Source organism: Daucus carota, chromosome 7, assembly GCF_001625215.2.
Source record: "Daucus carota subsp. sativus chromosome 7, DH1 v3.0, whole genome shotgun sequence".
Lineage (NCBI taxonomy): Eukaryota > Viridiplantae > Streptophyta > Magnoliopsida > Apiales > Apiaceae > Daucus > Daucus carota.
In genome coordinates this window covers 14226966-14254352 of record NC_030387.2, presented here as the reverse complement: position 1 = coordinate 14254352, position 27387 = coordinate 14226966, and the positions used below count along the sequence as shown (strand labels likewise).

At 34.8% G+C, this 27387-nt stretch overlaps 1 protein-coding gene and 1 pseudogene across 1 annotated transcript; both read left to right on the top strand.

The window, feature by feature from the left end:
* The first annotated feature begins 4365 nt into the window (after positions 1-4365).
* On the top strand, positions 4366-6436 carry LOC108194636 (calcium-dependent protein kinase 18). Its single transcript, XM_064081954.1, is given in 7 exon segments — positions 4366-4440; positions 5517-5601; positions 5604-5640; positions 5774-5815; positions 5902-6013; positions 6126-6189; positions 6429-6436. Coding segments are annotated over 7 exon segments (423 nt in total).
* LOC135147908 (calcium-dependent protein kinase 18-like) lies at positions 6433-25389 on the top strand (annotated as a pseudogene).
* Positions 25390-27387: the final 1998 nt, after the last annotated feature.

The window sequence follows — 27387 nt, the reverse complement described above, 5'->3', positions numbered from 1 at the left end:
AAGAGTTGCGATACAGTAGCAAAAACATAGGTCCATAGCTTTACAGGACAACTGTGTTATTATACCTGCAGTCACGTTCAACAGACAGACAAGATGACTACAATATATTCAAGGCATTAGCTTAATGAAAGATGCTAAGTAAAATACGAGAGGCTTAGACCCAGAAAAGAGAGTCACCAATGTAGGATTACCTATATTGATAGCGGGAAGGACCACAAACTGAAGTAAAAGAACAAACTGGTACAGAGGATCTGTTGACACCAAATTTAACATGACTGCAGTGCGAACGATCAAAGTGCCCATTATTGACAAGACAATGTATCGAACAATTATACTGCCGGCAATCATGGATTTCTGATGCTTGCAAACCTGATGCAGTTTAAGAAATTCAGATACGAAACATAATTCAGTAATTATAAAACACATTGTATGCTACAAGCAGTTTGTATAACAAAACTGAATGGAAGTCGGAAGATCATTTATACAAAATTACAAGCAGGCATAGTTTGTTCAGAGTTGGAAATTGACTACTGTATATTGAAACTCCACTTAAGACTTTAAGCAAGCACGTGTTTAGAGCTTTTACCCCATCCAGACAATCGAGTATTCAATCACATGGAGAGGCGCTTCATCACCAATCAATAAATTTTTAAGCAGAGGCACAAGTCCTATTATGAACCCCAAAATCCGTACATGAAACAGAGAAATTTTTTATGTCACCACATAATTCCCTATAAACGACACGGCCTTTGGTTTGAAAAACCTAAAATGTATTTGCATTATGCTATGTTTAATGCAGAATGTCAACGATATTAATGGGACCTTACTGCTGCATTCGTTGAAGGGGAAAATAACTTCTTCAAGTTGAGATTTCTTGAGATGTTCATGACATTTTGCTTTAGTTTATCTGTAACTCCCAGCTGCCAAAGATCTTGATAGGTTAAGATATGATATAAAATTGTAGTGAAGAAATAGAGAAAATTGCACACTAAGAAAGAACTGTTGGAGGAGCCATACGGTACGGGTGTAAAATAAAAAAGAGAGCTTAAAAGATCTAGAGAAATTGCAGATTATTTCTAAAGTTGCAAAGTAGTAATTCTATTGCCATAACTAACTTGTGTTGCTGCATCGAACCTAGTGCAGGATAATAAATCTGCATTCTCTTCAGACGTGTTGTATTCTTTTGGAGAAAGTAATGGTTCAATTAAATTCTATGGTTCTGCAGTGCACTCTCTAACAGAGGAAGCACTTACTTCTATAGATAGTCTTATTACATTATAAGAGAACATTTTAAATTTTGTAGAATCATATAATCATAATTTATCTACTACTCCATAAATTTAAATTTGTAGAGGATGATTGTAGCGGAGGAGGTGAAAGTGGAGATTGTAGAAACATCCGCTACAGTCATCCTCCTCCATCTCCACTTTCACCTCCAACATCTCCACCACCGTCACCACCATCTGAATCGAAAACGTCAATAGATCTGGAGCATCTGAGCAAAATCTGGAACATATTAGAGATTCTGGGCAGTTCCCGCAAGTTTTCACTAATTCCTGCAACACTGATCACTAAATCCTAAAGAGAATATCACTAAATTGTACTGAGAATATCACTAACCTGTATTGGTTTCTAGTTTTTATTTTAAAAGTGGTTTCTATTTGATCATGAGCCTATATATATATATATATATATATATATATATATATATAATTTCATAGATGTTGTGTTTAATTTCTCTAAATTGCATGATACCAAGAATAGACTTTCTTGTAGAAGGATTATTAATCAAACGAAGTTATTGGTATTTTATGGGACACATATTTTCTAATGAGTAATATATTTAATTAATTAGAATAAAAAAAATCACAATAGCATTATTTCATGCTAGTGAGGATACTTGTACCGGATATATATATATATATATATATATATATATATATATATATATATATATATATATATATATATATATATATATATATATATATATATATATATGTAATTATTTAATACATATTATTTGTTTTGTGTAATATTAGTTTAATAATCCCCCAATTTTATTGTGTCACATGCTAAGTTGAATTCAACAAAATAACTAGTAGCTAATATGTTTGTCTATATGGGATATACTCTGACTTAACCTATTACATAATTTAAAGAATTTTGTGTGGAATTTATTATTTTATAGGCACACAATATGTTTGTCAAATTTTGGCGCTGTTGCCGTGGATAAACCGGTAATAGATTAGTTAATTTTTGATAATCGTTACTATTATTTTTTTCTTTAATCCTTTGTTTGTTATTTTTCTAATTTCTTGCAAAATTTGAGTTTTAGGTTTATAGTGTAAAAAATTAAGCAAGTGAATGAAGGGGAAAAAGAGCAAAAGCATTTTCTAAGGCTATACAAATATTATCTATGTAGATCATGAAATTGAGCGCAAATTTCTTATTTGGTTACTATTTGTGATGATTGTGCATCAAAGAGACATACTTAAAATGATTGCCAAATCAACATCCTTTATCATCCAAACCAAACACAAAAGTAGGATTGTAATTTTTTTTTACAATACCCATGACAACTCTACCACAATGTCACAATATATTCTTTATTTAAACGCATACGATTCTCATAAGAAATCTATATCAATATAATACATTTCAACCAGAATAATCTAGTTTGGAAAACCGTCATAAGAACTTATCTATATTCATGTGTTCCAAATCTAGAGTTTAATGCTCAATTGAGGAGATACAAGTTGGTCCTTGCTAAGATAATTAACGAGATTACTTACTTTCAACCATCACAATAATCCAATTTGGAACTTCTTCTAAGAGGACTTACTTTTATATAGGGAAAAAATAATGAAGACTTTGAGACAAGTCTCGATAAGATGAAAGCTCATAATAACTCGAAGAAAATGACAGTAGCTTAACTTGCCCAATTGAAAACTCAATTCGTAGAGATGCACACCCAAATGGAGAAAACACATGTGAATCAAATTGATGATGCAACATTATAGAGTGGGAATGAATTTGTATAGTCGCCTAATGAGAAAAGTAAGTGTAAACTATTTATTGATGATTATGATATAATCATGGTGATTTTGAAGTTCTTACTATTATCAATCTATATACTTATTAAGAAATTAACTTGTGTAAAAACTCTTTTGATAATAACGAGGTTGATTTCTTAAGCGACTCTTTCTGCTTACTATTTGATGACATTGATAATATAGTTGTGGTATATGCTAATTTGAATAAGAATATTTTGAACTTGGCTATGGTAGAGAAGATGTATTTAAATTTGGATGAATTCGACAACTGATGTGAACATTGAGAATGTGTGTATGCTTGTTGTCGATCCAATTGGAGGGAAATTTGGATCCTGTTTTATAAAGAGCACATACACACACACAAACAACACACACACTCTCTCTCTCTCTCTCTCTCACACACACACACATAACCAAAACTAATATAAAAGAAAAATAGCAATTATAATGTACATTTTTTTATTAAAATTTAGGAACTAGACATATATTATTGAGTCGTGCACTACAAACAACATTTTTAAGTCTTTTAAAGTGCACCTTTACGGTGTGGCAAAAAAAAAAAGAAGTGCACTTTTAAGGATTCATTTACTTATATTGAATGCATATGCATGTAGGTCAATTATCTGAAGGGGGACATGCTTCTAATTCTTTAGCAGCTGTAGAGTTGGGAACGGGAGCGGGTTCCGCTCTAACATGCTCCACATTGACCTCAGATGAAGATCCTCCAGCTTTGGCGTTTGTTAAGATATCATAATCTAGGACAGGTACTTGTCAAACCTCCCTCCTGAGCAAATAAATTAACTACCTCCGAGCCTGAGTCTAACTCCGAACCTATCTCCTCCTTATATATAAAAAAATGATGTTGTTCATGAGATTTGAACTCATGACCTCATGAATATAATTACACCATTCAAACCATTTGAGCTACACAAATATTTATATTTTTATTGAAATACTTAAATTACGTACATTAAGACTATTTTATTTATATTATATTTAATCTACTTCTATATATTAAAGGAGAACCAGGGGCAAAAAGAGCAAAAAAAATCCTTGTGAAATGACATTTATGCCCTCGATTTAAACATAATTTCTGTAATGCCATCGACTATTCATTTTCTTCTTATTTACAGTTTCTCTCTTTCGTTTATCTCAGCTGTTCTCTCCCTCGATTTGTTTGCTTTTGGGTTTTAGATAAAAGGGTTTGATTTTTTGTTTGTATTGAGTTTCTCTCCTTGGGATTTTAGAGAAAAGAGAATCATTTTTTGTTTGCATATTAATTGGATTTAGGCGGCACACCTTCTTCACAATGGATGCTTCCTCGAAAAAAGTAGATAGGATTCATGGCCATAGTGTTGCGGTCAAGAAAATCGATAAGAATAAGGTACTTTTCCTGGTGTTTGTTGTTGATTTGGAATTGGTTTTGTACTTTAAATTGGTTTGTTTTGTATTTGTGGTGTTTGTAATGTGCAAAATTTGTCGACAATTGGTAGGTGGATTAATGAACTTGTTTGTGTTAAAAAGTATTTTCTTTGTTGATATTAATGATCAGCTAGATGATAAAATTTTTATTCCATACACTCTTATCTTGCAGTGAAGTTTAGTTTTCCTCCGGCAAATTCTGCAATGGCGGAGTATGGTAAGCAATGTAGTGTTTAGGTATACATAACTATTAGGACTTTTGGCTGGAGCTTATGAGGGGCAGAGTGGTGCAGACTAATTCATTAATTCCGCAGTCAATTTTGTCGGCGCCTGTAAAACAAATTTAAAATCTCTCTTTTTCTAAATTTACTTCTCATCAATTAATCTTAATTGACTATCTTGACCATTTATATTCAGTCATCAATTTTGCCATTACATTGATTTGATTCTGGGACATGTTTCACCACTGAAGTGTCTTTATTGTGGTCAGTCATGCTAGATTTGCGTTGATACTTGCTTGCTTTCGAATTGGAGTGATATTAAGATCTTGGGGAGGGGGGTTATGTGCATATAAGGGTCTCATTATTATTAGTGTACGAAACCTATGATGCATTGCCAACTAGATTTGGGAACAATTTTGGGGGTACCTAGCATTTTCATTAAGACAATAGGGTGCTCAGTCACACACCCATGTGTCTATTTAGTTTTCCCTATTTTTCGACTAATCTGGTTATGGTAAGGTTCAGCGTGTTATCCTTCAAATACTTGGTCTTCTCCTTTAGTATTAGTTTTATGTTTGTGTATGCAAAGAACCGTGCCTGCTATTTTGTACAGTTTTTCTTTAATAGGGTGGCATTATATTTGTAAGTCACTTTTTGCTGCAATATTTCACTGATAATGGTATACATTGTTACTGCAGAAACATGAATGGGTGGAAGTTAATTAAAGTTTAACTTGATGGTTGCTGTCTGATATGGTCCTTCAGAGGCATTTGCTTCTTACTTTAATTTGTTGAAAACAATTTTGTAATTTTGGCAGATGATCCTTCCTATAGCTATTGAGGATGTCAATCAAGAAGTCAGGATTTTAAAGGCCTTAAGTGGCCATGAGAATGTGGTTCAGTTCTCTTGGAAGAAAACTCATATGTTTATATAGCTATGGAGTAAGTATTGTTATGCTTGCAAAATGTAGAAAGTTATCATCTTTTTGTGATTGTATTTTCTAACAGTCAAGTTTTTATAAGTTGATCATTTGTCTTCGGCATCTAACGTGTAGTCCCTAAATAACTTTTTAAGGTTATGCGAGGGTGGTGAATTACTGGATAGAATTTTAGCCAAGTAAGTACCTTCTGAACAAGTTACTTTCTGATAATTGATTAACTTAAGCATGATTACAAGACTTATTGTGAGTTTATGTGTACTAGAAAATCTGGCCGTTATACAGAAAATGATGCAGCAAGAGTTGTAAGACAGATGCTAAAAGCTGCAGCTGAGTGTCACTTGCATGGTTTGGTGCACCGTGACATGAAACCAGAAGTATGCCTCAAGTAGATCAGTAATGTTTGATTTAATTTAGCTATACTTTTTTCCATTCCAGCTCTTTAATGGTGTTTCGTCTGATTATTCAGAAAAAGCGTTTCTCTTGTAGAATCTCCTTTTCAAGTCACCAAAAGATGACTCAGCATTGAAGGCTACTGATTTTGGTCTCTCAGGCACACACCCATGTGTCTATTTAGTTTTCCCCATTTTTCGACTAATCTGGTTATGGTAAGGTTCAGCGTGTTATCCTTCAAATACTTGGTCTTCTCCTTTAGTATTAGTTTTATGTTTGTGTAAGCAAAGAACCGTGCCTGCTATTTTGTACAGTTTGTCTTTAATAGGGTGGCATTATATTTGTAAGTCACTGTTTGCTGCAATATTTCATTGATAATGGTATACATTGTTACTGCAGAAACATGAATGTGTGGAAGTTAATTAAAGTTTAACTTGATGGTTGCTGTCTGATATGGTCCTTCAGAGGCATTTGCTTCTTACTTTAATTTGTTGAAAACAATTTTGTAATTTTGGCAGATGATCCTTCCTATAGCTATTGAGGATGTCAAGCAAGAAGTCAGGATTTTAAAGGCCTTAAGTGGCCATGAGAATGTGGTTCAGTTCTCTTTGAAGAAAACTCATATGTTTATATAGCTATGGAGTAAGTATTGTTATGCTTGCAAAATGTAGAAAGTTATCATCTTTTTGTGATTGTATTTTCTAACAGTCATGTTTTTATAAGTTCATCATTTGTCTTCGGCATCTAACGTGTAGTCCCTAAATAACTTCTTAAGGTTATGCGAGGGTGGTGAATTGCTGGATAGAATTTTAACCAAGTAAGTACCTTCTGAACAAGTTACTTTCTGATAATTGATTAACTTAAGCATGATTACAAGACTTATTGTGAGTTTGTGTGTACTAGAAAATCTGGCCGTTATACAGAAAATGATGCAGCAAGAGTTGTAAGACAGATGCTAAAAGCTGCAGCTGAGTGTCACTTGCATGGTTTGGTGCACCGTGACATGAAACCAGAAGTATGCCTCAAGTAGATCAGTAATGTTTGATTTAATTTAGCTATACTTTTTTCCATTCCTGCTCTTTAATGGTGTTTCGTATGATTATTCAGAAAAAGCGTTTCTCTTGTAGGATCTCCTTTTCAAGTCACCAAAAGATGACTCAGCATTGAAGGCTACTGATTTTGGTCTCTCAGATTTTATAAGACCAGGTATATAAGCTTTTATTTCAAGTTACTTCTTCCCCTACTTTATTAATGAAAAAGCTAATATCTTTAATTAGAGCTCTAATTCGGGGATGGATGATTTTTCCTTGACATATTTAAATTCTTTATTCAATGTCTGTGCCTATCTTTTCTACGTGTTAAGTGTCTACGTACTATTCCCTGTGAATATTACAATAGTATTCTGGAAATTTGGTTAGATATCAGTCACATAAAACATGTGTTACGTAAGCAGGTGGCCAATCAATTTCATCGCATTTGATAACATTGTGCATGCACAATCACTTTGGAAACTTCTATAAAAGCTCTTTGTTTTTATACCTTAATCATGTCATTAATAAGTGGATAGTGCTACATAGCGAGATAAAACATAAGACAGGCCCTTTGGAGTACAGCTTTGGATCACTATAGCAAGAGTTTGTGTGCTGGTGTCGTATCAGTCAATGCTGGAGTTGGTGTTCAAATGGAAGTACAACCTCTGGCCTATCTATTTTTCTTAATTTTCTCTGAAAGCCGTAGGTTGGATTGCAGGTGCAAAAAAAAAGTGTGGCAAATATTCATCTTGAAAACCCATAAGTTACTATAGAAGATAGTTAGTGTTTAAGCTGTTTCAAACAAAAATCAAAGGAATGAATGGAACATATTTATCTTATAAACCTTTGTTAGTCAGAGATTGTAAGATCTGTGCTTTTGAAATAAAGTAAATATAGAAAGAAGCGCATGTAGACTCCTTTTTAATTGATGCTTTTTGAATTTATGTTGAGGAAGTGGATCACATTATTCAATAGATTATATTAGCTGAAAACTGGATGTTTTACATGTGATAACAATTGTATGTTTGTTATAACCTGATGGCTTGTATTATACGTGTTCCCCTTTTAAGTGTTCAAATTGAATGACAAAACGATATAAGACATAATTGAAATATTATAAATTTAAGTATTTCCAATTATAAAAATTATATTAATATATTTATTTGTATAAAAAAGTTATTTCAGTATATATACAGTCCCGTGCAAGGCACGGGCATTCTTATAAAGATAAATTTTTGTTTGGTTATAAGGACATGTCGATTCTCGTGTTTTTTTCTGTTGGATCAATTTTATTAAACAGGGGTTGCTTATATTTTAGAGCTGTGAATTGCATGTGTGGGAGCTGAGACAAAGAGTCCGTTTGGCCGAGTTTAAAATTATGACTTATGATTTAATCTGGTATAGTGGTCATTTGGCTAAACTTATTTTTCTGCAAAAGCTTGATAAGGCATAATATTATAGAATATATAAGAAATAATTTCTTATATATTCTATAATATTCTTCTACCAATATTGAATGACAATTTATCACACAAATATGCTTCTACCAATATTCTTTCGGCCTATTATGTATTTTTTTTTTTGATTATTACCTTCTGTGAGTCAAGTATGTTATTAGATAGAATAATTTTTAGACCATTTTTTAAGGAGGATCTTCTATTAGTGCCACATTCCACTTCACTTGCTAGGTTCTATTATGTTCTGCATCTGAAGCCATTCAGTGGCTAAGCACATGCAAAATTTCATTACATTTTTAGAACACAATTAAGATAGAAATACTGGTCTTTCACCCTAGGGTTAGACAATTATGGATGTACGCGTAGAGAGGAGAGGCCGTGTGTGGTTTACAGTTGCTGACAAAAACAAACTTTGTTCTGTAATCATCTTTTTTTTTTCTTTCCAAATTTTTATTATGCCAAATATATATTGGCTTACATTTTGGCTCAAGTTGAGGTAGGGATGACAACCTGCAACCTAAGCCTCGATACTCAGTTTTATGTTTATTTCTTGAAATTACTAATGTATCGAGTATACAACTGTATAATGGAAACACCCACCTGCCATATAATTACACTTATAAAAGAGTCTGCTGATGAATCACACGTGGAATGATAGCCTGGACTCGGTAATTTATTAATAAGAGATAAGAGATGGTGTATATGTAAACCACTTCACCGCATGGTTGCTCGAAAGCATGAGGACAACTAAAGTCCTGATCATGGCAGTGCTTTAGTCTTAACAGGCCTATCCTACTACTTTCTGCGTAATGTATGCAACTGACAATAAATATTCATTGGCATTTATAGTGATCAGTAGTGCCTAGAGGTGGAAGATCACTGTGTTTTTTGCTATTTGCAAAGTGCAAGTTAAAGACTGAAGAAGGACTAAAGTACACAGTAGCATCACGGTGATCGGTAGCGATAGCAGGACAGAAAGCGACATTAATGTTTTTAATGCACAAAAGAAACTTAAGTGTAGGATGTGAGCGGGTGTGGCTGAGATAACTAACTTTCTAGAAGAATTATAGCTCAGGAATACAGCCATATGTGAAAGGCATATGTTCAGCCTATTTGTATTTAAGAGGTACAGCTCAACTCAGATAAGAAAGCTCAGTAAATAGCAAGTCATCAGAATCCGTACGAAGAACGTCAAATGACTTATGGGAATTATATGTCAGATAAATTCCGGGATGCTGCTGCACACCACTGCAAGAAGTTCATTAATATGTTAAAGCCTCAGTGCACAAATAATCTTTTGTGGCACGTCCAGGAGTTCTGAAGATATAAACCCTCAATACCTTATTTTATCAGAAGATTCCATTCAATGAAGAAGTACTTACAAGACGAAGACTTGATGAACAAACCAAATTCTTATTGTTTATTTGACGAAGAATATTTGATTTAACTAGATACAGATGAACCAGACAGTACATCTGTGTATCAGTTATTCAAATTAAATATTTGAAGTCAAGCAGAAGTGGTAGTTCGTTCGATCGACAAATCAAGAAGAAGTTATTAAAGTTTAAAGAAGACAAGAAGCAGTTCTACTGAAGAATGGGTGATTAAATATTTAATAGACTATTATTCCACTTCACAAATAATTATATTAATTATGTAATTTATTTATTAAATTAATTCACTCTCGAATTAATTTAATTTATGAATTTAAATGATTAACTTAATTAAGTGGATAATTTTCTTTTTAATATAAACTACAATATTACATTTATAATCACCAAGACTAGCCCATCAAGACAATCCATTATTGTCTTACTGATTTTGCTTCAAGGAAGGAACGAGATGTGCAAGACAATTCATTTGAATTGTCTTGCCGAATGCAAGAGAATGTCAGCAAGACAATCCCTTAGAAATTGTCTGACCGAATGAAAGAATGAAGCAGCAAGACAATCCTAAAAGATTGTCCTACCGAAATGCCACTGCCAAGACAATCATTTGTTTGTCCGTTTGTTTGAGTGACAGCAAGACAATCAATTGTCTGGCCGAATGGTGTGTGCCAAGACAATTAATTCTCCTACCGAAAATGATAAGTGGCCAAGACACTTCAATTGTCTTGCCCTTCTAAGTGTTTGTCTTACTGCCTTGCTTTTAGCTTGTTAGGCAATTGTAATTGTCTTCCCTTGCTTTTAGTTTGTCTTGCCCATGCTAGATTGTCTTTTCTACTTGTATTTGTCTTGTCTTTCATTTGTCTTATAAGTACAAAGCTTTGTCGATGTATATATGGCTTAGTTTCTTCATTTCTAAGTGTTCATCACTTTGTAATTCAAAGCATTTGTAAAGCTTTCAAGTTGTTTGTAACTTGCTTGATCGTTATATCCACAGTTTTCTGTGCTTTGATAACCCGGTTGTTTTAATCTTTAATCTAGAATATACCCTGTCGAATTTATTCTGCGAACTTTAGTGGACATTAAACTGAACCATATTAATTATATAACGACTTAAAACATTGTTATATTAATTAATTATAATCTGATTAACAAGTCATATTCCAATCAGATTCACTTCCGCGATTATTTGGTATCGATTTTATTCAACCCCCTCCCCCTTCTACAATTGAATCTGGACATAACAATTGGCATCAAGAGCGGTTAATACGAATACACCGTATTAGATCCTATAAACACTTAGTAACGTTTCAAATATTCTTTATTCGAATTAATTTTATTCCAAAAATTAATTCTGATTTAAAATATTTTTCTTTCAGTAATCCAAATCTCATCCAAACACTATTCACTTTAAATCCTTAAAAATGAGTACACAAAAGATTAGTAGCATTAAAATCCCACTGTTCAGCAAAGAACACTTTGGCCTATGGAAGAGGCACATATTACTATTCCTCCGCACTGTGAACAGAAAATACATCGGGATTCTGAACAAGGGTGTTTCTACTCCGATGAATGTCATATTAGCACACGAAGAGGATGGTGTGTTAATACCTCATCAGACATTTCCAAAAGAACTTTCTGACTATACAGATGAAGAGAATGAACAGATGAACTTAGATGATACTCTTCAACTGATCTTAGTTGAATCCCTAGATCCTGTCATGTACAATGCTGTTGTTAATTGTACGAACGCGAAGCAAATCTGGGATACGTTAGAGATTATCAACGAAGGCTCAGAAGAAGTAAGAGAGAACAAGAAAGAGATACTGATGGCTCGGTATGAACAGTTTGGTTCCAGTCCCGGAGAAGGGATTTCAGAGGTGTTTATCAGACTTAATAATTTGATAAATAATTTAAATCTGAATGGGAAATACTATGACAAGAAAGAGGTCAACATGAAGTTTCTCTTAACCCTTCCTGAACATCTGGAACACAGAATCACTGCCATCAGGGAAAGTAGAGATCTGAATGAGATTTCTCTGGAGAAACTCTACGGAGTTTTGAAAACTTATGAACTCGAGCAAGTTCAAAGTAAGCAGAGATATGGCTGGGGTAAAACGCTGAACCATTCAAGAGCTCTAGTTGTTGAATCACTTACACTGGAAGAAAAGAAGGATGTTGTTGTTCCTTCTAAGGCCATTCAGTAAATCGTTGTACCTGAGATGGGTCAGACTACTTCTTCCAGTGGTGATGAAGAATTCTATACAATGGAAAAGCTAGAACAATTAGAAGATCAATCTCTATCACTGTTTGCCAAGAAATTTGGAAACATGAGATTCAAGAAGAACCCTTCCTACAAGTCCAAACTTACAGTTAACAGGTTTCAAAAAGGAGGTTACTCATCTTTTACAAGCAAAGGAGGATACAAGACTGGGATGGTGGACAGAAGTAAGTTTAAATGTTTCAACTGTGGTGAATGATAGAATATATTTTTATATATATTCTATATGATTTTATTCTCATATTTAATTATATTTTGCACTGATTTGGATATTTATTTAATATATTTTCATGTTTTATTGTAGGGAATAAAGAATTCCAAGTTGAGAAGGATTTGAAGATAAATTAGCTATTTTGGAGCTAATTTTTATTAAAATTCGGATTTATTGGGTTCTACCCGATTTCTACACTGTTTGGGCCATAACTTGAGTTCCGGATGTCGGATTTGTACGTTCTTACAGCCCACGCGAAGCCCTTGAAATTCTCTTTAATTCAGGAGTGGTCCAAGAAGCAAAGTCTAACTGGAAAGGCCCGAAAACTGAACAGAAAAGAAAGCTGCGAATTTTGATACAGAATCCTACTTGGTTTTGGATTTCTATTTTTATATTAGTTTTAAATATTAGAAGACTTTTATTAGAGACGGAGGATTAGTTTTATCATTGTACAATATTAGATTAGAATTAGGGTTAGGTAGAGAGGCTTATGGAGAAACTATGGCTTTTATGTACGTGACACCAATGAAGGTTCAAGGTTTTCTTCCATAGTTTTCATCTCTTTTCTTGTTAGTTTAATTATGTGTCTTTATTATTCTACTTGTTTTAGTTATTTTATTATTATCGAATAGTGTGTTCTAGGGCTTAAGGGGAAGCCATGTTTGCACTATGATCTTGGCATGATTTTACAGTAATTTGATTTGTTGTGGTAATTCTAATTGATATGTTTTAATATTGATTTGTGTAATCGGCCGATATCATGAATTGATTCTATGCAAATAGGAGTATGATCGAGAGATATACCACTAGAGACACACATACAATTAGCAGAATTGAATTTGAGTGCGAGAGCATCATTGGATTTCTGAAAGCGTTAATACTCGAGAGAGATTAGCCTTGCTTTAATTACCTGATTAATTGGATTACTAAAAGTGGTTATACGTGTAATCATGTTTCAAGAGTGTTGATGCTTGAGAGAAATTAACATACTCTTGTTACTTGACCATTATAATTACTTTAGCTTTGAAGTCAATTATTGTGTAAGCATGGTGGACCTGATTACCCTGGACTTTTAATATATTATTTAAGTGTCTTTTTAATTAGTGTTAGTTTAGTTAGTTAAAATATCTTTTATAATCGTTTTGATCGGGAAACAATTGATTGTGACTGAATAAAATTGATAACATCTGTCTCCTTGAGGATACGACCCGCATTTGCCAGTCTAAACTACAACAGACACCGTGCGCTTGCGGTTAGTTATAAAATAACACATCAAGTTTTTGGCGCAACCGGGACACTTTGCAACTGAGTGCAAGCAGCCCAAGGTTCAAGGAAAGAGAAAGGATTCGTACGACGAGCTGAAGTAGAAGTATGATGCATTAGTAAGAAAGCATCAGGGTACTTCTGGAGGTCAAAGCTTCAAAAGCAAATCATATCTGGCTGAAGGCAAAAGCTGGGATGATACAGATAGTGATGAAGAGGAGCAGCTAGGTAATGTTGCTTTGATGGCTAATACTGGATCATCTTCACCTCCTCCTGCTGGAAGCTTTCAGGTAGATCCTACATGCCTTAAACTTTATATGCAATTAGGACTTGAAAGAGATGATGCTATTAAAAAGTTGAAAGCTGCCAATCTTAGAATTGATACTTTAGTCTTAGATATTCAAGCTTATAAAATGAATGAGATGAAAGTATTAAAACCTAAAATTGAACAACTGACTATGGATTTAGGATTACAAAGTGCTAAAGTCAGAGTTCTAGAGAAAGGTGAGATTGCTTTAAGACTTCAGCTAGACGAAGCGAAAGTGAAGTGTAAAGCCTTTAAGGATGCCTCCACTATAGTCAAAGAGCTTAAATGATAAACAAGAGATCAAGAGGACTGTTGGAATAGGCTTTGACTATAACAAATTTGTAGGAAAGGCTAGTAACATTACTCCCTTTAAGAAGAGTGCTGAGGAGAGAGGAATTCCTTTTGTTTAGAAAGATTCCCCTCACCCTTTGTTTAAATCCTCAGAAGCTGAACCTCTGTTAGAAACTCCTGTTGTCATTAAATATGAACTCAAACAGGAAGACCTTAAAATGAAAGAGAGTAATGAGAAGAGAGATGAGATTATGACAAACCTGAAACCAATCAAAGTGAAAGGCAATGTTAGGTTGCCTAAAGCTGGTTTAGGTGTCAACTCAGAAAGAACTAAGTTCAACAAGCCTAATAACTTTATGAATAGTAAGAACAGATACAATAGATGCCATTCTACTGAGAACTTTAAAACCCTTAATACTGTTAGAGTAGAATCTGTTGATGTTCCTACTATTGTGACTGATATTCCTGTATTTGATGCATGCCATAAATTTTGTGGTGTTGATAATTGTATGCTTTGTGCTTTCAATACTATGTCTGCTTATTTTAAGAATTTGCATGCTAAAAATGAAAACACGTCACCAAGACAACACACAAACAAAAAGTATGCTAGGACAAAGACTGCTAGTCCTCCTCGTGTTAGGAAGGAGACTTATGTTCCAAAGCCTAAAACTAAGATTTATAAGGCTGTTGTTAAGGAAGTGAGTTCAGTCAAGTCTGAGCCAAATATCAGTCCAAGAGGCTTTGTTGTTACACCTGATAGATTTCAGTTCTTTAAGTTTGCTGGACCCAATCAAGTCTGGGTCCCAAAGAATGTTTAATCAAGTTGTCTTTTGCAGGGTGCCAGTGGAATTGTTCGAGTTGTTTGGGTGCTTGACAGTGGAGCGTCAAGGCACATGACTGGCAATAGATCCCTGCTGACAGAAGTAAGAGAGGCAACTGGACCTACAGTTACTTTTGCTGATAATAGCAAGGGTCGTACTGTTGGATATGGCAAGTATAAAGTTGGAAGGATCATCATAGAAGAAATTGCACTAGTTGAAGGACTACAACATAATCTCCTTAGTGTCAGCCAGTTTTGTGACAAGGGTTATTATGTTCACTTTGAAAAGGAAATATGTATAATCAAACATACCAAGGATAAACGTCCTTCACTATTCAACCTCAGGAAAGGCAACATATTCGTAGCTGATTTATCTACTGGACCAGGAAATGAATATCACTGTTTCTATGCAAAAGCATCTGCTGAAGATAGTCAGTTATGGCATAAGAAACTCTCACACCTCAACTTCAAAACTATAAACTCTCTGGTCAAGAGAGATTTGGTGAGAGGTTTGCCTTCCCTGGAATTTACATCTGATGATCTCTGTGAAGCTTGTCAGAAAGGAAAAGCGAAGAGAGCATCTCACAAAAGCAAGACCATCAATAGTATCACTGAACCATTGCACCTGTTGCACATAGATTTATTTGGCCCATTGAATATTATGTCAATTGATGGTGGAAGATATGCTTTGGTCATTGTGGATGACTTCTCAAAATTTACTTGGGTTTACTTCCTAGCTTCCAAAGAGGAAACTCCCCTGACAGTAATTGATCATATCAAGAAAGTTGAATTGAAAAAGGGTGTTCCTGTAAAAGCAATAAGGTCAGATAATGGAACTGAGTTCAAGAATCAAACCTTAGTTAACTTTTACTCTGAAAAGGGAATCAACAGACAGTACTCAGCACCAAGGACTCCACAACAGAATGGAGTCGTCGAAAGAAAGAATCGTACACTGATTGAAGCTGCTATAACAATGATTGCTGAAGCAAAGCTTCCTCTGTACTTTTGGGCTGAAGCTGTTAGCACTGCCTGCTACACCCAGAATAGAACCTTGATCAATAAGGATCACATGAAAACTCCCTTTAAGCTGTATAACAACAAGAAACCATATGTCAAACATCTTCATGTCTTTGAAGCCAAATGCTTTGTTCCTAAAGATGGTGAAGAGAATTTGAGTAAGTTTGAACCAAAGGCATATGAAGCAATCTTTGTTGGTTATACCAATATAGCTTATAGAGTTTGTGTGATTGATACTCTGTCAGTGAAAGTTAGTGTCAATGTTACATTTGATGACACTAAACTTCCAAGTCTACAATCTGCTGATCCATCTGAGTCTCTAAAGTTTGACAACTATCCAGATTCTGATTCAGATGATGATATACCACATGAGGTTGCAACAGGAGATGACAACAATGATGGTGATGATCCAGGCAATGGTGGAGGAAATGGTGGAAACACTGGAGATTCCATTAATGCTAGTGGTGGATCATCAAGTCAACCTGGCAACAACTCAGGGGGAGCTGGTGGATCAACTAGTCACACATTTCAGCCTATTGACAATACTGCTGAATCATCAGGGACACATCTTCCAAGGGAAAGGATTTGGAGCAGAGATCGTCCCTTTGATTTAATTATTGGTGATCCTGATGCTGGTGTCAAGACTAGAAGTGCTACGACAAATAAATGTCTGTTCTCTGGTTTTCTATCACAATTAGAACCAAAGAAAATAGATGAAGCACTTGCTGATCCTGATTGGGTTCTTGCCATGCAAGAAGAACTCAATCAATTTGAGAGACAAGAAGTCTGGGCCCTGGTTCCAAGGCCAAAAGGAAAATCTATAATTGGAGCTAGATGGGTCTTCTGTAACAAGTTAGATGGTGATGGCATTGTTGTGAGAAACAAAGCCAGACTGGTTGCAAAAGGTTATTCACAAGAAGAAGGAATTGATTACGATGAAACCTATGCTCCAGTTGTTCGTCTTGAAGCCATCAGAATATTTCTTGCATTTGCTGCACACTCCAACTTCAAGGTTTATCAAATGGATGTGAAAAGTGCATTTCTGAATGGAAAGCTGGAAGAAGAAGTATATCTGGAACAGCCCCCTGGCTTTGAAAATCCAGAGTTTGCTGATTTTGTATACTACCTATTCAAAGCTGTCTATGGACTCAAGCAGTCACCAAGAACATGGTATGACACTCTCTCTGAGTTTTTAATTGAAAACAATTTTACTAGAGGTGTCATAGACAAAACTCTCTTTTACAAATTGCATGATAAAGATATGATATTTGTACAAATATATGTTGATGATATTATATTTGGTTTTACTAACGATAACTTGTGCAAGAGGTTTGCTAAGTTAATGCAGAGTAACTATGAGATGAGTATGATGGGTGAGCTGTCCTACTTCCTTGGTCTTCAAGTAAGCCAAAAGGAAGATGGAATATTCATTTGTCAGTCCAAGTATTTTAGAGATCTTCTTCGAAAGTACAATCTAGAAGACTTTTCACCGGCAAAGACACCCATGGCCACTGCCACAAAGCTTGACCAGGATAAATCTGGTAAGAAACTTGATATCACAAGCTATCGAGGTATGATTGGCTCTTTACTTTATCTTACTGCAAGTAGACCAGATATCATATTTGCAACATGTTTTTGTGCTAGGTTCCAAGCTGATCCTAAGGAATCACATCTTATAGCCGTCAAAAGAATCTTTAAATATCTTAAGGGTACACCTGGTTTAGGTATTTGGTACCCTAAGAATACTGGTTTTGACTTAACCGGCTATACAGATTCTGATTATGCAGGATGCAGGATTGATAGGAAGAGTACGTCTGGAAGCTGTCAATTTCTAGGAAGTCGGTTGGTTTCCTGGTATAGCAAGAAGCAGCACTTCGTGTCTACTTCTACTGCTGAAGCTGAGTATATAGCTGCTGGAAGCTGCTGTGCTCAGATCTTGTGGATCAAGAATCAACTGAATGATTATGGTGTTGTAGTAAACAAAATTCCTATATTTTGTGATAATACAAGTGCCATAGCCATTTCCAACAATCCGGTTCAACATTCAAGAACCAAGCACATTGATATCAGGTATCATTTCATTCGAGAACATGTCATGAATGGGACAGTGGTGTTACATTTTGTACCCACGACTGAGCAAATTGCTGACATCTTCACTAAACCACTGGATGAATCCACTTTCTCTAAGCTGGTTTGTGAGTTAGGGATGTTAAATATGACATAGTTCTCTTGTATATATTTTTCATATGTATTATATGTTTTTATATATTTTTGTGAATTTTTTGTGTAATTATGTCTGTGGTATTAGATTTTATATGATATTCTGTATATTATCTGATAATATTTTGAGTAATTATGCATGCTTGTACATTTATCTGTAATTTTCTAAGTGCTCCTGTACTCCCCTGTAATATTCTCTAGGCATTTAGATAATTATTTGTATTTATTTTGTATTTTTCAAGATTAATTAAGCATAAATATTTGAGTTTAAGTTAATTCATTTTATTGAATTAAAAATAAATTCATAAATATTTATATTTAATTAAAGTTGGAATTTACGGAATATTTGTGTAATATATATAGTATTGTTTTACTATAGATTTTTGATTTTAAATGCAAAATGTTTCACCTTTAAATTCAATCAAAAATCATATATTTGTTATTTTATAAATTATTAGCTCAGCAAGACAATTTCTGTAGTTTGTCTTGCTCGATTTCTTTTTGGACTCGGTAAGACAATTATTTGTCTTGCTGAGACTCTTTTTTTTACCTCGTCTAATCCCTCTAGTAAGACAATTTCAATTGTCTTACTGACTTGTAATGGTTTAGTGCTTTCGGTTTCAGTAAGACAATTCCAATTGTCTTACTCGCATAAGTCTTACACACTTAGAGTTTGTCGTTCCGAGGTTTCCATCTCGACTCGGTAAGACAATCTCAATCGATTGTCTTACTAATACACATTCACACCCTTTTAAGACAATCGGTTTGTCTTGCCTCAACTCATCTTCTCCATTGCATACACCGCTGCGTATACACACACTTTTCGACCATCGTTTTTCAAGTTTAATCGATAAAAACATGCTGGGTTCCGTTTATTCAAGCTAAACGCTTGCTGTGTTACTCGAAATCAATCGATTTCAAGCCGGAACTCTGCCGGTTTTTTGATCGGAACTTTGCATCTCGACTGCGATTGCTGGGCACTTCTCGACATTGTTTGCTGAGGTTGTTTGTGAATTGATTTCTCTGATTTGCTTGTGTAATCTTGAACCGAGTTGATTAGTTTGAAGCCAGGGTTTGTGACATAATTTGGGGGTTCTTGAATTTAAGCCTTTGTTTGGTTGGAAGTAATTAGTTTTGACTTAAGGGCGCGTTTGGTGTGTAGCTGGATTATTTAAGACTAAGGCTGCGTTTGGCTAAGTGGATTTTAATTATTTAGTGCCATTTAAGTTAATTAAATTTTAATTCGATAATATTCTAATATTTTGAATTATTAATTAATTAATCGAGTGTTTATTAATTATTAGTTGAAATTTGCGAGAAATTTGAGAATTAATATTTCATTTGAAAAATTCTCGCTTAATTCAATTTTTAATTATTAAAAATGGCCGGAGAATTTGTGATCGCTGAGACCAACTATTGTGCAAGTCTGAACCCTGATGACTGCTCAGATCGTTTCAAGACATGGGTCATATTCCTCTCACGCCAATGTTTGGCCAGTACTGCACTGACAGCTGATATTCCTATTCAAGTGCTACCTCTGTTTGACTTCTATTCAAATGCTATCAACTCTACGACTCTGGACAACTTCAAGCTGATAGGTGATCTACCTAATGGAAAGAGGATTGTCATCACTGTTGATGATGTGAATAGAATCCTGGGATTTCCAAGGGAAAATTTTGAGGAAGACCCTACACATGCTGAGATTAGACAATTCTTTCAGGATATTAACTATCAAGCACAGATCTTTCTCCCTAAAATGGCTAAGGGAAATCTGAAGGCTGAATGGGATGTTTTCTTCGACACCCTGGCAAAGGTGTTTGCTCCCACTAATAGAAAGAATTTTGGCAATATATCTTCGATGCTGCAAATCTTTGGATTAGCATAGCTTATAATCGTCGGATCAACTTTGGGAAGATATTGCTGAGAGAGATTATAAGAAAAATGGGGTCTGTTACACAACGATCTATTCATCAGAATGAGAAGGTTGAATTCTTTTATCCGAGGATTCTGCTGTTATTTTTAAATGATAATATGAATGAGGCTGATAGGAACATGTATGTCGATTCTCCTGTGGTTCCAATTCAGAGGACTTGTGCTAAGATTCAGACCAGGCTGGTCAACAAGAAGAAGCATGAGAATGTGCCACTGGTTGTGACCCCTTTCATGCTGGAGCATTTTAGTGCTCCATTTCAGCTTGTTCAAGTCCCTGAACCTCTACAACAACATCAATATCAACAGCAACAACAGCAACAGGCTCAACCAGAAATGCAAGAACAACAACATCAACCACCTCAACAAAACCTCCAACCACTACAACTCATCCAAGACTACCAATCCTCCAGCCAATCCTCACACCACTCACCCTACAACCCTTCATACAACTCACCATATCAATCACCTTACCAATCACCATACAACTCTCCTCACCAATCTCAAAACCAATCCCCTCCACACTACAACTTCTTCCCTGAACAACAATTATCAATCTTTCCTTCACAATCTGAACCTATACCTTCACCTACCCATACACATCACATTCCCCAAACACAATCCACCTCTCAACCCCTGCCATCTGATTCTGCTATCAATCCAGAGCTACAGGACTTCAGGACTGACTTACAGGTAGCTCAGGTACTTTCTAATCTCACTGATACTTTTAATATTGATATTGCAGATTTTGATTGTGACATTGGATTTGATTTCCAGACTCCCAGCAATGAACATGAAAACACCCAGGTTCATAACCAAGATGACGTTTCCATTTCAACAACTGATTCTTCATCAAACACATCAACCAACACTACTACTACAGCAGTTGTTAGAAAGGTAGCCCGGAAACGGAGTGGGAGTGCAATATTGAGAGAACCCGCAGCTCTGTCTCACAAGAAGCAAAGGGTGGTAGAACCGGAGACAACTGCAGCTGCATCCATTTCCTCCCAAAAGGATTTGGACACTGAAATGGTAAATATACAGTCTCTAGATTCATTCTCTCCACAGAATGCGTTTATTGAAATTGGTCGTCCGACCGCGGTATACTGTAAAGAGTCAAGCACACAACTAGCACTCACGCTAGTAAACACTGAACCTTTGTCTTATGATTCTTCACTTAGAGAGAGCACAGATTTTCAAAACATGTCATATGAAAACTTTTCTGATCACTCTTTCTTTTTGGATCAGGATCTACTTGGCAACCTGCAAGTACATCTGCCTTCACAGGCATCGGAAGGACAATTTGTTCCTTCACATCCTTCAGTTCCATCTTAGGGAACTATGGTTGTTTATACAGGTACTGGTGACGGTGTGACAAACACGAGTGAAATCAGGCAAAGACCGAGCGAAACACATGCACGAGAGGATGGTGAAAAATCTTTGAGTGTTCGTGAGGCGAGTGCACACACCAACACAGATCTGTTACAGGAACAAATGGCTGCTCTGAGAGCTGAACTTGAAAGGGTAAATGCTGAGAATGCTAGATTCAGAAGTGGAGAGCTGGTGACTCTACAAGAGAAAGTTGCTCATACTTCCTTTACTTCTCTGAAAAAGGAAATGGACGATCATGTAAAGGGTATCTACTCTAGGTTGGACAAGATTGATACGAACCAGGAGCTCTGTATGACAAAGCTTGATAGCTTGGAGCAGACTTTAGCCCAAGTTGTTGATCACTTGAAGATATCTAAGTCTACAACTCCGTCCACTCCAGAGGATCCCTCAACTAAGGGGGAGAAGGATAAGGAAGACAAAGATGATAACAGCAATGCTGATGCTGATAGGAATAATAAGGATGGAGAAGGAAATGCTGATAGGAGTGATAAGGGTGGAGAAGGGGCAAGTGGAAAAGATTCTTCAGCAGCTGACAAAGATTATGACAAGTCAAAAGGCAAAATGCCTGAATCTGAGAAAATCTTCACTAATCAGGATTATGATAACATTCCTGAAGATGTTAACGATGATGATGCATTTGATGCTGCTTATTTTGAAGCTGAGGAAGAAGGTCGTTTCGAGGAAAGCTTTCTCTTCTCTGAAGATCAGTCTGTGGACCCCGAGCACTTGGAAAGGGTCAGAAAGTTTAAAGCTGAATATGAGGCTAGCAAAGCTAAGCTTCAGGAGTTGCAGAATATGGTGAATGAGAAGAGGACAACTGATGAGTTGGTCAAGCTGGAGAAACAGAAGCTGTGGGATGCTAAGTGCAAGGAGAAGAGAGAAGATATCTCTAGAAAAGTTGGTGAAAGCTGGGATATTGCAAGACAAATCTTCTCTGGACCTCAAAGGGAACCTTTCGAGGATGGTAAGTTCAAATCTGTCATCTATGACCTGAGAGAGGCTAATCCTAACGAGGATATGTTTATGCGTGCTTTTGCTCTCGAGTTAGATTATGTGACTATAGGTGTCAAGAATCTCCTTGATCTTTGGGAGATCATTATTTTTACTCAAAGAAATGGAACATTCAGAGTTTCAATTTATATATTCAAGTTTCTATCACTTACGGAAATAGGGGAGATTGAAAGGCATATGTTCAGCCTATTTGTATTTAAGAGGTACAGCTCAACTCAGATAAGAAAGCTCAGTAAATAGCAAGTCATCAGAATCCGTACGAAGAACATCAAATGACTTATGGGAATTATATGTCAGATAAATTCCAGGATGTTGTTGCACACCACTGCAAGAAGTTCATTAATATGTTCAAGCCTCAGTGCACAAATAATATTTTGTGGCACGTCCAGGAGTTCAGAAGATATAAAGTCTCTATACTTTATTTTATCAGAAGATTCCATTCAATGAAGAAGTACTTACAAGACGAAGACTCGAAGAACAAACCAAATTCTTATTGTTTATTTGACGAAGAATATTTGATTTAACTAGATACAGATGAACCAGACAGTACATCTGTGTATCAGTTATTCAAATTAAATATTTGAAGTCAAGCAGAAGTGGTAGTTCGTTCCATCGACAAATCAAGAAGAAGTTATTAAAGTTTAAAGAAGACAGGAAGCAGTTCTAATGAAGAATGGGTGATTAAATATTTAATAGACTATTATTCCACTTCACAAATAATTATATTAATTATGTAATTTATTTATTAAATTAATTCACTCTCGAATTAATTTAATTTATGAATTTATATGATTAACTTAATTAAGTGGATAATTTTCTATTTAATATAAACAACAATATTACATTTATAATCACCAAGACTAGCCCATCAAGACAATCCATTATTGTCTTACTGATTTTGCTTCAAGGAAGGAAGGAGATGTGCAAGACAATTCATTTGAATTGTCTTGCCAAATGCAAGAGAATGTCAGCAAGACAATCCCTTAGAAATTGTCTGACCGAATGAAAGAATGAAGCAGCAAGACAATCCTAAAAGATTGTCCTACCGAAATGCCACTGCCAAGACAATCATTTGTCTGTCCGTTTGTTTGAGTGACAGCAAGACAATCAATTGTCTGGCCGAATGGTGTGTGCCAAGACAATTAATTGTCCTACCGAAAATTATAAGTGGCCAAGACATTTCAATTGTCTTGCCCTTCTAAGTGTTTGTCTTACTGCCTTGCTTTTAGCTTGTTAGGCAATTGTAATTGTCTTCCCTTGCTTTTAGTTTGTCTTGCCCATGCTAGATTGTCTTTTCTACTTGTATGTGTCTTGTCTTTCCTTTGTCTTATAAGTACAAAGCTTTGCCTATGTATATATGGCTTAGTTTCTTCATTTCTAAGTGTTCATCACTTTGTAATTCAAAGCATTTGTAAAGCTTTCAAGTTGTTCGTAACTTGCTTGATCGTTATATCCACAGTTTTCTGTGCTTTGATAACCCGGTTGTTTTAATCACTAATCTAGAATATACCCTGTCGAATTTATTCTGCGAACTTTAGTGGACATTAAAACTGAACCATATTAATTATATAACGACTTAAAACATTGTTATATTAATTAATTATAATCTGATTAATAAGTCATATTCCAATCAGATTCACTTCCGCGATTATTTGGTATCGATTGCATTCAACCCCCCCTTCTACAATCGTATCTGGACCTAACAATATGAGATAATGCCAGTAAGATAACAAAAAATACTTTATATGATCATATAGCAATTGAATGTTTGACATATAGTGTTTTTTTAAGTTTCCATACTGTTCACTTTAGGATGTAATTAAGCAATGCACTTTTAAAATGTAGATGTACAAATTTAGGTTGAATTTTGCTTGTCAAATATAACAGGTGCTTCGAGCGGAGGAGTGGCTGCCCAGAGAACTGATACCATGCTTGATTCAACTCAAAATAAAGGTGCAAAATTGTTGGCGTTCATTAAATTAATTTTTGTTAGCTACTTTCATGGAATATTATTGTGGTGTTATATATGTTGTTTTCCTGTAACTTTGCGACAAGCTAAAGATAGATTCCTTAAAATGCCTTTAACCTCGCTGGGGTAATATAAAAATGTGGCAGGTCCATTCTACCTCCGCTTAATTTATCGGTATTAAAACAGAAATTGGTGTAAAGGTATATGCCCATTCAAGCTTTATAGGCTCATTGTGCAAGTGTGGATCGAATCTGAGTATTTTTCCTTACCCTAGCTTGTCCCCTCAGTCAGAATTTAGTTGATAGGTCAACTGGTTAAACTCAGCTATATTAAACTTGTGTTACTTGGAATTTTTTCACGAAATTCCAGCGTCCACAATGCTATACAGTGCAACTGTTTATGCAATAATAGTCATTATCTAAATTTTTGGTGAATTTGTTTTAGGGAACACTTTCAATGATAACATGTGTTATCATATGACCATGCGGGAGCTCAGCGCATTTGAAAGAAATACAGCATAAAGAAAAGTACTTTTTTTTTGAGTTAAAACGGTACTTTAAGTTCATGCCATATACAGTTTTATCCGAGTGCCGCATAAATATATGTCACAGGTTTTCTATTTGATTTAAAGATTAAAATTATGGTTATGTAGATTCCAGCAACTCGATACTGGATACTGGAAAACAAGATCAGGTCTGTGGTTTTTGTGGAGCTCATCTTTGGGTGCTGAATTCACTGGAAGGTCCTCAGGCAATGGACCTATCTCAAAATCATGACTTGGGTAATAAAATTGTAGTCTTGAAGACAAATCAGACTGCTGTGCTGGCTCCAAGTCCTCCGGTGGTGGTGAATCAGACCGTTGTAATAACATTATCTTTCTTTATAGTGATTAATAAAAAGTTTTAGTTTTTTGATTATTGGTTTGGACAAGATTAGTTGTTTTATAAGGACAAGATGTTAGTGGGAATGGAGATAAGAGAATTGCAGACACTGGTTTGTTCAAAAATGCAACTACTTCCTTGCCCAAGAAACAAGAAAAGGATACATTACAACAATAGCTATCCATATTTTAAAATAAAAAAGGGTTTCACTTCAATGCCCGTGCCTTGCACGGGCTTCTATGCTAGTATCTTATTTATTTGAGATCAGATTATTGCTTCAACTAAGTCTCATATATTATTTACATGATAGATTAATATCTATAAATTAATTATTTGTGTAAATTATATATAAAAAATAATGTTGTTCATCAGATTTGAACTCATGAATATAATTACACCATTCAAACCATTTGAGCTACACAAATATTTATATTTTTATTGAAATACATTAACCACGTACATTAAGACTATTTTATTTATATTATATTTAATATCTTATTTATTTGAGATCTGATTATTGTTTCAACTAAGTCTTATATATTATTTACATGATAGATTAATATCTATAAATTAATTATTTGTATAAATGAATTTGAAATTAAAAATTATTCTGAGTAATCGGGCTCGAACCAAGATTCGGATTTCTAAGAAGATATTTTATTCAGTATGAATAAAAATGAACGAATCCGAATCTCACTTAATAGTTCAAACGAGGAACAATACAATACCGACATCTGGTCGAATATATATGGAGTAGTTCAAGATAAAGGTCAGTTAGAGAAACTTTAAAATTTAAATCATGAATGTGAGGAATATTCACAATAACTAGAATTTTCGTAAGCACATATTAAAAAACAAAACTTACATTTTTGAAAGAAAAATTGATGTAGTTTGAACAAGGACTATGTCATTATTAATTGTTTTATCATAAATGATGATTTATAAAGAGATTAAAATATTATGAGGAATGCGAAATAAAGTAAATGAAAGAATATTCTTATTTAGGTTATTTTTTATTTTAAACTTATAAATTCAAAGTGTTACTAATTTTTTTTTCAAAAAATTATAACTCAATTTAAAATTATAACTCAATTTTTTAGTAGGTCTCAAAAACATTTTTTTTCTATTATCTAATTGGCATTTGATTAAGTGAAGGAAATCTGGATGCTTGATATGGGTTTGGGCACGTGCGAGGGAGATTTCGAGGTTCTCTTAGAAGATGAATACGGGGAGTGGCTATGCCGGAGGAAGAGCAAGAGAATGAGCAAGGGGAGGGAGTTGAAATACTTATGATGAAGACGATGAGGAAGCTCGTATGTTGGTGGAGGGTGCATATCAGACTAGTATGGGACGCCGCTGAGCTTCTTCGACAGTTTCTTTTGAAAGCCTTGTCAATTCTTTGACGGGTTCTTATTCTACTGTTTAATTTTAATTAATTACGATATTATAATATACCATTTCAAAATATTGATCCTCTAATATTTTAAATCTGTAATAAAAAAATCTAAGACACTGAAGTACTATATAGTTGGTATGACAATGAAAAGATAACCATATCAAGGTGTCAAATTGTTTTTGTTCAAATATAAAGTTACCAGTTCAATTGATACTTTTATAACAAAATAAGGTAGGGGTCTTTCTACATAAAACACATGTTCTAATTTTTTTTATACAATATGTGTGTGACGTATGCTAAAAAGAATTGGGTTAACAATCGTGCCCCATCATGTATTTGACTATGACGTCAAATCGACACACTCTCATATCGGTTCGATCTTGAGCACTAGAAATTTTCAATTTAGTTCGAAGATATCCTAAATACTGTCAAAATATTCGTATAATATATATATAAAGGAAGGACATTTTGACAATCTATAAAAATGAAATAAATGA